At 54.4% G+C, this 13288-nt stretch overlaps 4 protein-coding genes across 4 annotated transcripts; 1 reads left to right on the forward strand and 3 right to left on the reverse strand.

The window, feature by feature from the left end:
* The first annotated feature begins 1326 nt into the window (after positions 1 to 1326).
* On the forward strand, positions 1327 to 2705 carry BU26DRAFT_86783 (uncharacterized protein). The gene is made up of 3 exons (XM_033836422.1): positions 1327 to 2320; positions 2470 to 2500; positions 2616 to 2705. The coding sequence occupies exons 1-3, from the start codon at positions 1656 to 1658 to the stop codon at positions 2664 to 2666; spliced, it is 747 nt and encodes a 248-aa protein (XP_033679798.1). The 5' UTR covers positions 1327 to 1655; the 3' UTR covers positions 2667 to 2705.
* Positions 2706 to 6548: 3843 nt separating this feature from the next.
* On the reverse strand, positions 6549 to 7407 carry BU26DRAFT_579477 (uncharacterized protein; the record flags this gene model as incomplete). The annotated part of the gene is made up of 1 exon (XM_033834450.1): positions 6549 to 7407. One exon carries the CDS (start codon positions 7405 to 7407, stop codon positions 6589 to 6591), a length of 819 nt encoding a protein of 272 aa, XP_033679799.1. The 3' UTR covers positions 6549 to 6588.
* Positions 7408 to 7773: 366 nt separating this feature from the next.
* On the reverse strand, positions 7774 to 9179 carry BU26DRAFT_568794 (uncharacterized protein; the record flags this gene model as incomplete). Its single annotated transcript, XM_033833809.1, has 2 exons — positions 7774 to 8137; positions 8305 to 9179. 2 exons carry the CDS (start codon positions 9177 to 9179, stop codon positions 7774 to 7776), a joined length of 1239 nt encoding a protein of 412 aa, XP_033679800.1.
* Positions 9180 to 10187: 1008 nt separating this feature from the next.
* BU26DRAFT_568795 (uncharacterized protein) lies at positions 10188 to 13059 on the reverse strand (the record flags this gene model as incomplete). Its single annotated transcript, XM_033833810.1, has 3 exons — positions 10188 to 10984; positions 11037 to 11071; positions 12839 to 13059. 3 exons carry the CDS (start codon positions 13057 to 13059, stop codon positions 10188 to 10190), a joined length of 1053 nt encoding a protein of 350 aa, XP_033679801.1.
* Positions 13060 to 13288: the final 229 nt, after the last annotated feature.

Here is a 13288-nt window from a genome sequence, read left to right on the forward strand (position 1 = left end):
TGCCCCCAGGCACCTCTCATGAGGGTGAGACAACCAGCAAAATCATAAGCGAATACGTTTCAGGAGGCAAGAAGTCTCTTATCCTAATGACGGCTTTTGAACATAAAGACAAATGACCAATGCAGGATAGGATCGGACGGTTCACTCAGGTGAGGGTAAAATATGCTGAAGTCATGATGCTGCCTGAGCTCTACTTCGTACTGGCAGAAGAAAAGAAATACGAATCTTGGAGTCCAGTAGTTGAAGCGAGCGAGAGACGTAGCGGCACGTGTCTCCAATCAGCCTGGCCGCCTGGACAACCTGGGATCTCATCGCCCCCAGTCGCCGTGTCACCTGCTCATTAACAGCTCGCTTGCCGGTTGCTCGTTGCTGGTCCAATACGATCGGACCACGACGTACCGCACCACGAATGGGGACGCCTAGACAAGCCATAGTGAGCAACGAAGCAGAAAGAATCGAATGAGCCAGTAAGGAAAAACAAATGCAGGGACTCGTTGGAACTGTTCGTGGGGTGTTGAACTATCGGGGCATTTCGGGATGAGAAAGGACCGGCGGGATTGCCGGGAAGTAAACCGCGGGAAAATGAAGCTTGAACGAGTTCTGTAAGACCGCAGACTTGGGGACGGCTGTGTCCAGGTGTTGCAGTTCAAAGTAGAAGTTAATACCAGCCTAACGTCAAAGGACGGCGTCTGTGAGACCCGACTTACAAATCAAATGCCTATCACCGTGCCGTCTGCACAACATAATAGCAATATACAAAGACCGAGGCTGACGTTGTCCTCGTGGCACGGCCCGGGTCAGATTCCCGTGCTGAGGTGAGGTGACCCAGGATAGACGAATAGAGGTACCGGGCACTGTGTACCATCCATCAAAGGGAGAAGGCCACAGCGCACTCGAACAGATTAGCCCGCGGGTTCTCGACCGCCTGGCACATTTCGAAGGCTCGGCGCGGGTGGTCGGGCACGTGGAGGGCTCGGAGTCGTGGAAAGGCCGGGGGAACAAGCATTGCGTGCATATAGAGTCCAGAAAGGCGCGCGACAGGTGTGGCAGTTCCCCGGACGAGCGCATGAGTAGCCCTATCGAAAGCGGCAGTTTTGCAGGACATCAGTGTGTGGCAGTCCCCAAAGCGGAGCGACGAGCGCTGTCGCACCGCCGGGGCGGGCGCAGCGTTCGATGTCCGGCCGCGCCTCTGGCGCGCAGCTGACGAGAGGATGGAGCCCTGATTCGCGGCGGGTTTACGATGTCTTGTGAGTTGGCGGTGCAGGCTTCCACGGTTCCTGGTGCGTGTGGCTCCGTCAGCAGCAGCCGCGGCCTCTCCCGCGCGCATTTCAACACTGCCGGCCGTCCTCGCGCCATCGTTCCATCACCAACAAATGCCAGCTACCACGCCACGAATGCTCTCCTCTGCCGTGCGCCACAGCGACTCTGCTTCGACGGCGAATTTATTCCCGCACCGCAGCGGGCCAACGACTGCGCGCCGCGTGCTGGGCCGCGGGCTCCTCTAATTTGGCCTTTTGACCGCCATTGTTCGGCTGCGTGCGTTGCTCCTCCCGGCCTCACTGTTACCCAGGCACTCGCCGGCCACCCACATCGACTCACATCGCCCTCAGCATGCCACGGTTGCCGCACGCCCCCACGCAGCCTGAACTCCCATCATGACGGACGCCAACGACGACTCCTTCCGCTCCATCACGGGCGTCGCCCAGTCTGCAGAGCCCGCATCGAGCGCCGCTCATCGGCCCACCGCAGCATCGTCCAGCGAGCCCTCTGCGAGTAAGGCGACACCACCTGCTTCTGCGTCCGACAGCGGGCCCGCCTCCATGCGGCAGGCGCTCAACGGGGGCCGGTCGCTGAACGTGTCCGGCTCGCCGTCCACAGCCAACTCGCCGCTCTCTTCGCGGGACACCTCGCCTGCCCGCCCGCCTCTGCGCACTACAGGACCGTCTGGATCGCAAGCCAAGCCCGGACTGCGCTCGAAGAAGAGCAGTACCGACGTCAGTCCAAACAGAGGCCCCGGTCTTGCAGGCTCAAGCACCACCGTCCCCTCTGCCGCCGCCATACAGCGGGCCCTGTCCTCCGCAAACATACCCCAGCTGCAGCCTGCACCGTCCCAAGAACCTTCCAGGGTTCCCAGGCCCTCGAAAAGCACACCAGCGCCGAGTTCTGGGGACACTACACCCCATTGGCCTGTCTCACCCCGATTAAAGTCTCCGCCACCCGCACCAGACGCCCGCTCGCGCTCACGACGGAACTCGCTGCGCAACCACCACAAGAAGCCCGAGTCAGCATCCACGCCCTCCATTGTCGTCCAGAGCTCGTCGCCGGCACCGGAATCGCGCATCCCAGTGAAGGATGACAGCGGCAACAGCGACCAGGAACAAGCACACCCGAGCATGAAAGCGCCGACAAGAGGAGCCAGCGGTGTCGCTCCGAAGCTTGAAACTGTTCAAGAAGGCAGTCTGCCTGCAGCGCCGGCCTTCGATGCCCTTGGCGTACAAAGGTGAGGTTCTTCCCCGCATCGGCCGTCGGCCCACACCGGAACTGCATGTAATTATGAACGCGCCTGCAGCTTCCGAGTGAAATTGACTTCGGCACGTCATGCTAACTCGGCCTAGCCCTCCTCCTGTCACTCATGGATCCAAATCATCCGACGAAGAGCGAAATGACGTCACGTCGTCCAAGGTCACCGAAGACCTTAGCGCGAAGAGCACCCAACACACAGAGAGTGGGAGCGACAGCGGCATCAGGAACGACAAAAGCAAGATGTCCGACCAGCGATCCGCCTCTGCGCAGCGGCCGAGCATGCTTCCCTCGAAGGCGTCATTTTCCTCGCTTTCGACGGGTAAATCCCGAACCGAGACACAGGCACCCTCGCGAAATATGACCGTGGAGACGGAGACGGTACCCTCAGTGGCGCAAGCAACAATAAGGGATCAGGATCGATCAGCATCAGGACGCGGCGATGGCAGTCTCCGCTTGAAGCCGAGCAACGAGACCATTAGGCCAAAGAAAGAGAGGAAAGCACCGAAGCGAAAAGCGCCGTCAATCAATGCCGGCACTGGTAGGTCACCCGGCATTTCGTACCATCACCACCATCCGAGCAGGCCAGTATACGGGCCACGCTCGCCAACGACCACTTCGCTTGGGAGCCCGGTCTCATACCGTTCGTATGATGACCGGCGGTCCATGTTCACCATGTCGACCATGTCCCCCCCAAGTCCGGAGATGGCCCGCAGGCTCTCTTCCCGATCCCCTTCGTACAAGTATTTTTATTCAGGCACTAACGCTAGCTTTCGCAAAGCCTCCTCTAAAGCAGATGTATTCGAGCAAAAAGTTGCAAGCGCCGTCGATGAGGCCGACTCATCCGACTCGGATGCCACTTTTATCTACGAATCGAACCCGCCCGACCAGCAGCCGCATCGAAGCCGAACTCACCATTCGCGCACACCCAGCATGACCTCGATAGCGAGCCTTGTCGACCCAAGACTGGCAATACGAGACACACACAAGAATCCCGGCAAGAAGAGCAGCATGAAGTTCGCGAATCCGTATAACAATGCCAGCGCCGATCCCGATGCCGATCGTGGCGACGGGCCCGTCCGAGTCGGGTCAGGCAGGGTCAGCGGAGGCAGCCACCACCATCACATCGGTCGGCATGGCCAGGGACGCGGCGCTCTCAGTCACCTTGTGATGGACAGCGACTCTTCAATGGCGCAGCCTTCGCGCGTACGTGGTCCATCGTCAAGACAGCCTTCCCAGCCGAACAGTCCTCGCTTCCACAACCTCAGCATTGGTCAGGGAAATGGAAATGGCAACGGCAACAAGAAGCACGGGGACTTCTCGGGTTACGATATTGACGCTGAGAATGTAGCCGACGATGAACGCACGCCGCTGATATCATCCGTGCGAAGCCCACGGGTGCGAACGCCACGCCGCCGAAATAGCACCACCCTCCGCCAGCTGGAACGCCGACACCGTCGCAATGGAGGCTGGTGCCGCCGGTTTGCCGGGTGTCTTGTCCTTGCGATTTTGCTTCTTGTTATCATTTTCAGCGCCGTCGGTCTTGTCTTCGCTACTACGAAACCACTAACTGATGTCAAGGTCCGCGAGGTTCAGAACGTCATCGCTAGCCAAGAGGAGATTATTCTGGATCTGCTCGTTGAGGCAATCAATCCGAACATCATAGGAGTCACCATTTCAGAGATGGACGTAATTATGTTTGCCAAGAGCAAGCACGTCGGCTCTGACCGATGGTGGCGAGAGCACGGGAACGGTCGGCATCAGGACCGCGAAGATTGGCTTCCCATCAAGGCGTCGACGGACGAAGAGACGGTCATCGTGCGTGATGGTGTAGACGAAGGCACCGATCCCATTGAAGATCCCGAGGTTGGCGAGCCGCGAACCATGTCGCTCGGTCATATTTTCCACTTCGACTCGCCCCTCAATTTTGATGGCACGTTCTTCAAGCGGCGTCATGTAGAGTCGGTTGGCGAGATTCGTCTCTCCAATCCAGGCAACAAGACGGAAGCTGGCGGGACGGAGCGATGGGAGGAGGTCTTGCAGTACCCGTTCGAGCTCATCGTGCGAGGGACCTTCAAGTACCAGCTTCCGCTCAGCACGCGCGAGCACAAGATTCCCGTTACCGCCTCGTATTTGTACGATCCAGAGGCCGAGAAGAAGAAGCTGAAGGCACTCGAGCTGGAGAAGCTCGAAGAGAAGAGGAGGGACCTGTTATCAACACATGTAACACCAAGGCCAGTGGGACGCTTTGACCGCAGAGCGCTACCACTGCTGGACTGGGACGGCCGCTAGGCCTGTCAATTTCTTTTTGTATTGCACCAATCATCGGCTCATGGAAAGGCCCGAAAAGAAAATCAGATACCCCCATAAACACGGATTTACGACCATAGACTTGTACGGTACGGACGCGCCACCGCAGACCGACCGCGATATTCTGGCTAGACAGCCTAACGAATTTTCTTTGCTCTCGCCACCGCTTATTATCTTTGTCGGTGGCTGTATCATCTTTTTGGTCCTGTTATGGTTATGAGGAGGGCTTGGTTGCCCCAATGGGTGGCTACGTTTGTGGTTCTGCGCTTCAGCGAGGTGTTTGTTATGATAGTGGAGTTTAATTGGGAGATTTGGCCTCCGTCTCCAACGCGTTGGACTTTTCAGGGCCGTTGTTAGCGCCCGGGATTTTGGAGGTGGACCTCTGGTCCGATCACACTCTTTTCGATCTCTTTTCTATGTTCGCCGACTCATCTAGGGTTTGTTGGGCTGGCATGGAAAGGAGTAATTGGGCTGGACTGGACTGGTGCAACATCAGAATGGAGAACTGTTCACCGACTGGAATACATGCATGCTCGACAAGAGCGGAATATGGCGTTTTCCTAGAAAAAGTATTGGCGGATATGGATATCACATCCAGCGAGCGGCGTCCTATACCTGGGCACGCATGGATTGGGCATTCACATTGCCTCAGATTGTTCTACCAGAGGAGGAGCGGAAGAGAGAAGCTGGGTGGTTGATGGATGGAAGTGAAGCGGAGTGAGGTGGTGCATGAACGAATAAGCGCAGGGATATAGTGGAGTGAAAAGGAGGCGTAGGAAGGGAAGTGTAGTGTGTAGTGGATGGAGTCACCAGTGCGTCCGACTGTACGTATTGCGCGTCGAGCACGTAGGTAGCCCGCTCCTATCAACTCACGGAGCTGGGCAGAACCAAGAATCATATGGCTCTAGCCGACATGTGCAGTCTTGCTTTCCTCTTGTTCCTTCACTTTGTGTAGTGTGTTCTGGGGGTGGGGGAGTGGGCGTGAGTGGACACGGTGAAGTGCATGGGTAGTTCAAGGGCATACGGTACGTGGTTCCAGTAATTTGAGACGATGCTTCTACCAACTAGTATGTATGGGCGATCATGAGCGTCACTCCGTCGCGATCGCTCCTTCCTTCGACCGCGTTAGGCGCCAGCCTGAATAGGAAAGATCAGTGAACGAGGCTTCATTGTGAGTGGTGCGCTCCTTGGTGAACGGACTTCTCGGAGGCGCGTAATCTCCTTGCAGCGTGAAGTGGCGCGTCACAGATGAGCGTCACGACTTTGCTTTCCCTCGGTTTCAGCATCGAGGCGCGAGTTTTGCACTCGTATAAATCCCCTCTCTCGCGCCCGCCTCACAAATAAGTAGCCGTACGCACGCTTCTTTTCACTACTAGTGAAGGAGGAAGCAAGCTCTTCCTGGCCGGCGCATACCTACCGTCACTATCGACACGTCGATGAGGCCAACGACCCGGACAACATGGAACCCCACGACAGCTCACTAGCGCTCAACCAGTTGAATTTCGCCAGTCGACAACTACAGCAAGAAACCTGCGACTTGGGACTGAAATGGAACACTCTTCGCTTTTATGGATTGGTCAGTCATCTTCATTGCCTTCGATTTCTACGCCAGTTCTCGAAAGCTCAGAAAATTCGCATTACCCGAATCGGTCGAATCGGGAGTATGATGAATGGTTGAAGCGACTCAGGTTAAGGTATGAGCAGGGTTTGGGAGGCCTCGAGCGAGAACACATCTGCACCTATGCGTGTGCAGCTTCTTCAAATGCCATGCGAGTACCACTCTCGAATCTGCGCAATCCAATCCTCGAAGCCCTTGCGCTTCAGAAGATACGAGTACCTCAACGTCTCCTCATCGTACGCATCCCAGGGGAAGATTTTGAAGTTGCTCGGCACCGGCCGCTCCACCGCTGAAGGCACTGAATACGCTAAATGCATTGGATCCTCTAAGATCTCTTTGACAAGCTTCTCGATCTTGACGCTGGTTTCGTGGTCGGTGGAGAAGGGAAGTGCTCGATTCCGGAGAACCATTTGCATGGCCGCGCCGAGAGGTATCAAGTGGCTGCAACCAGCGGTAATCACAAGACTGGGACTGAGAACAAACACCTCGAGTTTCGGATTGGAGCGGCATGCTCGGACGAGGGGAGCGACATGGATATCTGTGCCTTTGTACCCCTCGACGATGAGCTTCGTGATGTTTGTGTCGAGCCAGGTGGCGGCAGTTAGGACATGTCCAACCTTGAAGCTGACGTCCTTCTTGTGCAGGCCTATGGCAGAGGTCTCGTGGTAGAGTTGGCGGCAGACATACTTGAGCTGGTTTGAACCTAGCATGCGCTGGATATGTGGGTGGGAATCATCGATACTAGGTCCATGGCATCCCTTGACGCAATAGACATCGCCTGCGACCTCGGAAGTGTGTTGATAGATCATATTACGTAGCTCGCCAGGGAGACTGAGGAGGGGGCATTGAGCTTGAGGCTCGATGGGACCTGGGAGAAGGATAGGCGACGTCGAATCCTTCGATTGCGTGACTTCGAGAACTTGCTTACCAATCTTGATCGTGCTTGATGAGCCGCCCATTTTGCAGTAGGTCGAAGCTCGGTTGTACTTGTGGATTTGGAGTTACGATTCGTCCAAGGGTGCGTAGACGGTGTTAAATATCAGTAAGCGCCTTCATTGGGGGTTCACTAGCGCGAATTCCGCCGTGAAAGAGGTAGCAAAGTGAGAGCTGCACGTGCCATAAAAATTGTGGATCTTCACTACCTGGGCAATATGCAGATGATAATGACTGCACATCGCGGTATGCAAAAGCGTGGGTTACGGTGCATGTGATGCTGTTAACGCCCTTCTTACGAGGACGCCGTGGACCAATAACTCAAGACAGGGAAATATATACAATAGCCGGTAACCCAAATTATACTACAGTGAGTCCAAAGCTCATTACCTCTAAGTCTGACGCTCAACTTCGACCAGATAATCATCACCCTCCTGCCCCGTAACAGTGACGATGACGCCATAGCCTGTATCCCAAGACTTGCCAACACTCAAGGGTGCATCGTTAAACTCGTGCGCCTCTCCACCGGATCTGGCCGCACAACCCTGGGAATCAGGGGTCGTGTCAATGACACGGATGGGTCCCTCCCCACTGCGCAGCCCGTTGTCAGCAGTGTACAAAAGCACACCGGTGCCGCATGCATCGTCGTCGATGCCCAGATTCGAGCGAACCTCGGCCATGATGTAAACGTTATTAGTAACCGGGATAGCGAGAGCCTTGGTGTTCTCCTGATTTTCGCCCATGACCTCGATGGGACTGATGCGATGGGTAGTTTTGCCAACGGACGGGACGCACTCAACCTCATAGTCGTTGATCCAACCAAGCTGCCACTTGTGCCAAGCAAAGAAGTCCGGAGACTGGCCACCGACGACGCCCATAAGGTCGAACCCTCCGACCCACTTCTCGTTTGCTCCTTCCCGTACGGATACAGGTCCGGCAGCCCCATGGCGTGACCCGTCTCGTGGTTGATCGTCTTGTAACCCCAGACATTGTACAGATCTTGTCCGAATGTAATTGTGCTCCCAATCACCGAGTTATCGAGGGCTGTGACGTCCATGGCGGTCGATGTGGAGAAAGAGATCTCGTCTGCGTACTTACAGGGCATTATAAACAGGGTGTCGACTCCGGCGAAGCTGGCATCTGGGCCGACGGCTTCGAGCGCATCGTTGATGTATTTCAGGTGCATGTCGGTGGTAAGATCGCGCGAATAACTGTATGATGACGAATCGGCAGGCATGCGATAGAACTGGTCGAGCAGAGGGACGATTTCGAAATTCAGTTTCCCGTAGGACATCTGGCTGTACAGCTCTTTTGGGGCAGATGCGTATGGTGCCCATAGTTCCTCGACCGTGGTGTTGGCGGGTGCGTCGGGGAAGTCGACAAAGATGAGGGCGGCTTTGAGCGTGCCCGTGGAAGGAGCTCGTCCTTCTATGGTCCAGTTTGCTGGTTTGCAACTCTCGCTCGGATTTATTATTGGAGTAGAGGTTGGTTCGGAAGGTTGAATGGATGAGGACGTTTCGTCAGGAGGGAGAGGTGTCGGGATGGACGAGGTTTCATCCGGAGGGAGAGAGGTCAGGAGGGCCGAGCTTGTTTCATCACAAGGAAGAGTGGTCGGATCGACGGGGGCTTCGGTCGGGCTTGGGACTCCTGTAATAGGAGTATAGTGCCATCCCGGATCACTGGTCCTTGTGACAGTAACTGTGGAAGTCTCATAGCAAGACTCGCTGCTAACGAGAGGAAGGGCGTAGACCCGTGAAAGGAGGGCCGGGGCGAGGAAAGAGATCGCTGCTGAACGCATGATGGAAAGAACGATATCCCTTGTGTAACGACGGTTCCAACCTGAAAGCAAACGACAGACGAAGACAATGGAAACCGGGAAAGGAATATAGGAAAAACAGAGATGCGGATGGAGAAAACGTTTGCAGTGTTGTTGATGATGAACCTAGAGAGCGAGAACAGGAATCCTTATATCCTGGATCTACGATCATTTCCAAGTAGCCGGCCATAGTGATGGCTTGCTGCGACAACGCTCGGTGGTTTCCCACATTGTACTTTCGTGGGGCAGCTGAGGAGGCTGGATGCCAAGTGCTACATTGAAGCTTCGACCTCGTATACACATATAGAGTGCTAGAGCGAGGAATGCCGCCAATCGGCATCAATTGACGGACAAGCGGTACCTTGTAAGCCTGGCGGTGAGCTTCTAGAACTTCGTTGCGCAGTATGTCTTGGCCGAGCTTGACTCTGCGCTAGTTAGCTGAGGCTGTCGCTAGGGCTGCGGCAACGGCGGCTTAGCCACGGCCAAGCGTTCGTGTCGGCGATATTTTAGACAATGAGATCGCATCTTGACCAATAGGCGTTCAACATGGGCGGCCTCTCCGATTATGCCCCTGATTGGGTATCGTGGTCCAGCTCCGCATTGTGGTGAGGAAATTTGCAGGTAGCATTGGGCGGTGACGTCGCCGACTTGGACCTTCAGGCCTCCCGTCAGCCGAAATGTCTGCATTTCCATCTGGTGGCTAGCTGTGTACCTAGGTAGCATTGATGCGAGAAAAGTAAGGGCGAAAGTCGAGCTGTCGCGAAAATCTCTTCCCCGGGAAATGACTGCCACCCTTGTGGTCGGCCTTGAGTAATTCCACGGCACGTGATCAAGCTGTAACAAGGTTCTAGGCCGCAAACATAGCATTAGAAGGTTGGAAAACATATCCCAGGAAGTAGGGAAGGATGTTCAGATAACACCCCCAATCAGTGCCAGTTCCATGCCGCCCCTTCAAATGAAGCGTATAACAGCTCCGCAAGAAATAAACACTCAGATGCCTTTCTCATACCAACCCCGGATAATCTTAAGCCAGTCTTCGAGGTTTTGCTTATCTCTCCACTTCTTAGAGTAGGAGTCCCTCAAGGCCTCCTCTTTGTACTCATCAAATGGAAAGATCCTGAAGTTATCCGCATCCGTCACCCGAATACCTTTCTGAGCCATACCGTCGACGATTCGCTTGAACCTCCACCTGAGTTTGTAATTACCTTCCCAGAAAGGCTCTTCTTTTCCGCGGACCGAGTAATTCAGCGCAATGCCATGTACGAGCAGCGTAAAACTGTCTTCATGTGCCTGTAGGGCTTCCAACAGGAGGAGGACTTTAACGGTAGGATGTGCCTCGGAGAATCTGACAAGGATGCGAGCCGCCTGGTAATCGAAGAGCATTCTATGAAAACCCTTGTAGTACATGCCACCATAGGGTTGCGCAACGACGATCCTAGCGATATCATGCATTAGATATGTTTGCGAGATATAGTACTGGAAGCTTATCGGGGCCCCGGGCCCCCGTTCTTTGCGTGGAATCGCGATCATACTCAAGCCCACCCCCGAAGCTTCATTTCGAGTCTGGCGGCAAACATAGTGCAGTGGATTGAGACCGAGAGCCAGTATTAGCCGTGCGAAGGAAGGTAGTGGACGACGGTTAGGAGAAGGCGAACGACGGCCGAACTGACGGTTGAAGTAAAGCACGACCTTCTGTCGCTCGTCCGCACATGCATACTCGTAAATCTTGTTTCTTAGCTCGCCGGGTAATCGAAGAAACGGGCTTTGGGGCTGCGCCGGAATGATGGCTGACGAGGCATTAGTACGTATTGAGTGCTCTGCGCGCGACGATCAACTCACCCATGGTATCCTGAGTGGACGCCGTTGTGCTACCACTGGCGAATGGTGGGGTCAAGAGACGTTTGCAATCTTCCTGCAAGGCTAGGTCGAAAGCTTTAGGAGATGGCGAGTGGAATGCTAGGTGAGACTTTGCCGTGGCCGTGCAACGGGTTCGCAACTACCCAGGTATCATATATCAAAGCGTGCGGGCGGCGACAGAACTATATATGAGGGAGTTGCTTATGTCGACGTGAGTTTAAGGCTTGTCATGCGAGTAACTGGTTATGGCTCAGAAGCTGGCCCAGTGAAAGGCCTACTTAAGGACTGGCTGGCGAAGGGGGCGAGCGGGAAAATAGCAGAGAGAAAGATGAGAACTTAATCCAGAATGATCGCAAGTAGGCCAGCATCAAGAACTACAGAGACCGGGATCTCATATACTCGCCTCCATGCCTGCCGGCTTCAGATGCCGTCCATGAACCATTTCTAGACTCACTGGGGTGCCGAACATAGCCCAAGCTAAGGATACGTGGCGAATAGGCTGTCTTTAAAGGTTCCAGCAGAGTAAGATCTTAAAATTTGCGGAAATGGCGACGCTGTTCATCGTATTCCAGAAATATACTCGCCATTTTGCGAACGGTATCGTTCAAATTGCTGGTGAAGTACTGCATGTAGTGCTCTTGTGGTGCTAACTAAACAAACTTCCCATATCCCTAAACATATCTACCTCGGTGGATTTATCCTAGAAGGAGTGCAGGTACACGTCGGCGCGCGTAGATCGAAGAGCAGGGTGGCAGAAGTCCACCAACAAATGTATTCCCTCGAGGTCGAAGATATTCTTTTTCTTGTGGTAGCTTTGGAGGCAGAAAGGCGCGCTCTCATAGAGTTCAATCTTTGCCAACGCACTCTTCTGCGCGCCTGTGCAGCTTTTCGGGGGCCGTCCAGATAAACGGACGTGGACTCAGGCCTTTCATCTCTGATGGGGAGAACGAGACGGCGGACCGTTCCCGAACCGAACCCAGGAGCCTCTTGTCGCAGCTAGCGGCAAACTGACTCTATAGGATAGAGTTCTTCGACAGACCAGAAGAATCGCGGTCGACTAGTAGTCGGCAGTGCATTGTCCGGTTTACCTCGTACGGAAGACATTGGCCGAGCGCGCGCAGTCATTAATTCGCTCGACCTCATCATAAAGAAGTGTAATATATATCACTCTGGATAGTTTCTTCATTTTTGTAGAAGTCACAACATAGTCCGTGAAGTCGGTGCGCTAAGTCTACAGAGAAACGTTGGGAGCGCTTGAAATCTCTAATCTTCTCTAAGCCTAGCCCCAGACTTCAACCGCAGCCTCATTCATCCTGCACCATCATACCGTAGTAATATACTTTACCAAGCCTTTTCTGCTATTTCAAACCGGATGCCAAACCAGCCGTCTTCCTTTAATACGTACTATGCAGACAGTTGCGTGACGCCGTCCCAGCTTCCGAGCTTCTCGAGCGTTCCCGTCGGATAGGCGGCTCTTAGCTATTGGGACTGAGTATTACTGTACTCACGGTGCTGCACCACAAGGGAGTGCTATCAGTCGATATTTATGCGTTGATGCGGATAGTTTCGCTCGTTGTTCCTGGATGGTGCAATTCGGCTCGGGTTGTTCAATTCTTGACTCAACGTTTCGGTTTAGCTGTCTGCATTCCGTACCTGCATTGCTTACAGCCACCAGTCCGTTCAGACGGAAGCCAGCTTTTTGCCATACTCTGATACCCCGCTTAACATACCATGCAGCTCCGCTCCACTCCGCAAAGACTAGTCGCTAGATCCCTTCGTCGCACCATTTCCGATACTGAGCGTATAGCACATCCTTGTGCACATTGAACCATTCTCCCTCTCGATATCCCCCGTAGTGATCGAATTTCCTCCTCTTGTATTTGCGCTGGGGCTTCACACGAAGATTAGGAGGGAGATGGCCAACTGTGTTCTGAGATTCTTTGTCAAGCCAGCGCACTACGCGTTCCACCATCTCAACTCCTCTAGGACTGAGCAATTCGGGCATCGTGCGGCGGGACCAAGCGTACCATCCAGCCATGTCAAGGAAAACTAGATAAGCCTCATGTCTCCACGGAATGCTGAAAACCTGCGAGAGACATTTAACGCAGAAAATAATCGTGCACTTGTCATTGCGTGCATAGAAGTCGGCAAGCGCAGTGCATGCAATTTTACTCGTCACGAGGTAGCTGAATATCTCGACGCGCGTGACCAATTCCTTTCGACGGGGCGAGCAA

Source organism: Trematosphaeria pertusa, assembly GCF_010094035.1.
Source record: "Trematosphaeria pertusa strain CBS 122368 unplaced genomic scaffold BU26scaffold_14, whole genome shotgun sequence".
NCBI classification, from domain to species: Eukaryota; Fungi; Ascomycota; class Dothideomycetes; order Pleosporales; family Trematosphaeriaceae; genus Trematosphaeria; species Trematosphaeria pertusa.